The sequence below is a fragment of the Penaeus japonicus genome, unplaced genomic scaffold, assembly GCF_977035675.1.
Source record: "Penaeus japonicus unplaced genomic scaffold, GWHDUDI00000001_assembly GWHDUDI00000034, whole genome shotgun sequence".
Lineage (NCBI taxonomy): Eukaryota > Metazoa > Arthropoda > Malacostraca > Decapoda > Penaeidae > Penaeus > Penaeus japonicus.
Window position 1 is genome coordinate 15,378,950 of NW_028234436.1, and position 2,500 is coordinate 15,381,449.

Below are 2,500 nucleotides of genomic sequence, written 5' to 3' on the forward strand. Positions count from 1 at the left end.
TAGCCAGGCAGTTGGCCGTCGCAGGAGAAGCCGGTGGCGGGGACGAAGGCCAGGATGGGGTAGTCCACACCTGGGACGCCTCCACCGCCGATGGCATCAGCTAGAGCTCTGAAGGGATCCACGATACCATTGGCGAACACGCTGACTCCATTTCCGTTTTGGTATCCTCCATTGACGCCGTTTCCATTACCATTTACACCATTTCCATTTACATAGACGCCATTGCCATTTCCATTTACATAGGCGCCATTACCATTTCCATTTACGTAGGCACCATTACCATTTCCATTTACATAGGCACCATTACCATTTCCATTTACGTAGACGCCATTACCATTTCCATTTCCATTTACGTAGACACCATTGCCATTCGCACCATTACCATTTGTATATCCACCATTGCCGTTTCCATTGCTGTATGCCCCATTGCCATTGACACCATTACCATTTCCGTTGCCATTCCCATTCGAGGGAAGCAAGTAATTGGCTTGTGCCAAGCATATTCCAATGAGAACTGCAAAGAGGGAAGATACTGATTTATAGTATAGTGTAAACATATATCTTTGCAAGATATAGGATTAATATAAAGATATCTACTGAAAATGCTCAACGACATATATATATAATTATATAAATATATATATACATATATATATATATACATATATGTGTGTGGATGTTTGTGTATATACGTATGTACATGTTTATAGGTACAAAACCTGATACACAGTTCTTACCAAGAAATGAAATAGTCGATTTCATGGAGGTCATTTTAGTTTCTCCCTGAATCTTCTATCAACAGAGGAATAAGCAGAGCTGCTGAGGAGAGAGAGCGAGATGTGCAAGCGCACTGACGGCTGTGCTTGGAGGCCCGCTTTATATAGCTGCTCTTCGCTCTCGTCTGCACGCTCAGGTCGAGGTCATTACTTGCTGGTGATCTAATCATTTTATGTAATAAGAAAATATATCCTCCAGAAAACTGAGATGAGAGAGAGAGAGGTCAGGGATGTTGCATTCATACACACACACACACACTCATATATATATATATATATATATATATATATATATATATATATATATATATATATATATATATATATATATATATATATATATATGTATATATTCATATACAAATTATATATATATATATTTATACATATATATATATATATATATATATATATATTTATATGTGTATATACATCAACAATATATATATATATATATATATATATATATATATATATATATATATATATATGATATATACTCTCACACACGGACATACACACACACATGTGTGAATGTGTCATCATCATCATCATCGTCAGCCTGTATCAATCCACTGCAGGACGTAGGCCTCTTTCAATCTTTTCCAGTCATTCCGGTCTTGTGTCCTCTGATTCCAGTTTACTCCTGCAAATTTTGCTATTTCATCCCGCCATCTAGTCATTGGTCTTGCCCTGGGTCTCTTTGTGTCGTGTATTACCCATTCTGTTGTTTTCTTTGTCCACCTGTTGTCCTGTCTCCGATATATGTCCAGCCCACTGCCACTTTTTCTTTTTGATGGTCTTGAGTATATCCTCTACTTTTGTTTGCTGCCTGATCCATGTGGCCCTTTTCTTGTCTCTTAAGCTAACTCCTAGCATAAGCCTTTCCATTCCTCTTTGGGCGCTTACTAATTTCCTCTCGAGTGCCTTGGTCGTAGTCCATGTCTCTGAACCGTATGTCATGACGGGGAGGACGCATTGGTCAAAAATCTTTCTCTTTAGACATAGTGGCAGACTACTTCGTAATATATTACTATGTTTACCGAAGGCACTCCAACCTAGCCTGATTCGCCGTTTTATCTCGGCTTCGCAGGATGTACTCGACTGAATGAGTTGCCCTAGGTATACATACTCGTTCACTGCTTCTAGTACCTCGCCCTGTATTTGTATTTGCTTAACTGGGGTTCGACTGTTGAACATGACTTTAGTCTTTTTCATGTTCATTTTAAGGCCAATCTTCAGACTTTCCTTATTTAAATCGCTTATTAATTGTTGTAGTTCATCTGCTGACTCACCGAAAAGAACAATGTCATCTGCAAATCTTAGATTGCTTAAGTGCTCATTCCCTATTTTAATCCCTCTCTCTTTCCAATCTAACTTCTTGAATACTTCCTCTAAGCAGGCTGTAAACAGCTTCGGTGAGATGGTGTCGCCCTGCCTAACACCCTTTTTTATTGGTATTTTATTGGTTTCTGCGTGGATTTTGACGGTCGCTGTACCATCTCTATATATATCCTCTAATAATCTGCAGTATATTTCCTCTACTCCTTGTTTACGAATTGCATCCAGTACTGCAGATATCTGTACCGAGTCGAATGCCTTTTCATAATCTACGAATGCCTTTTCATAATCTACGAATGCCATTCACAGGGGCTTCCTATATTCGTTTGTTTTCTCCCTTATTTGAGCTAGTGTGTGGATATGGTCTGTAGTTGAGAATCCAC

General features: G+C 38.7%; 1 protein-coding gene across 1 annotated transcript in view; it reads right to left on the minus strand.

Moving 5' to 3' along the window:
* The window catches only part of LOC122264275 (uncharacterized), a 4,520-nt gene that overhangs the window by 1,507 nt on the left and 513 nt on the right, over positions 1-2,500 (minus strand). The window contains exon 2 of the mRNA XM_086531017.1: positions 1-561. This exon is cut by the window's left edge and continues 34 nt beyond it. Within this exon, the coding sequence (XP_086387143.1) occupies positions 1-561 (561 nt within the window). The remainder of the gene's footprint in view (positions 562-2,500) is intronic.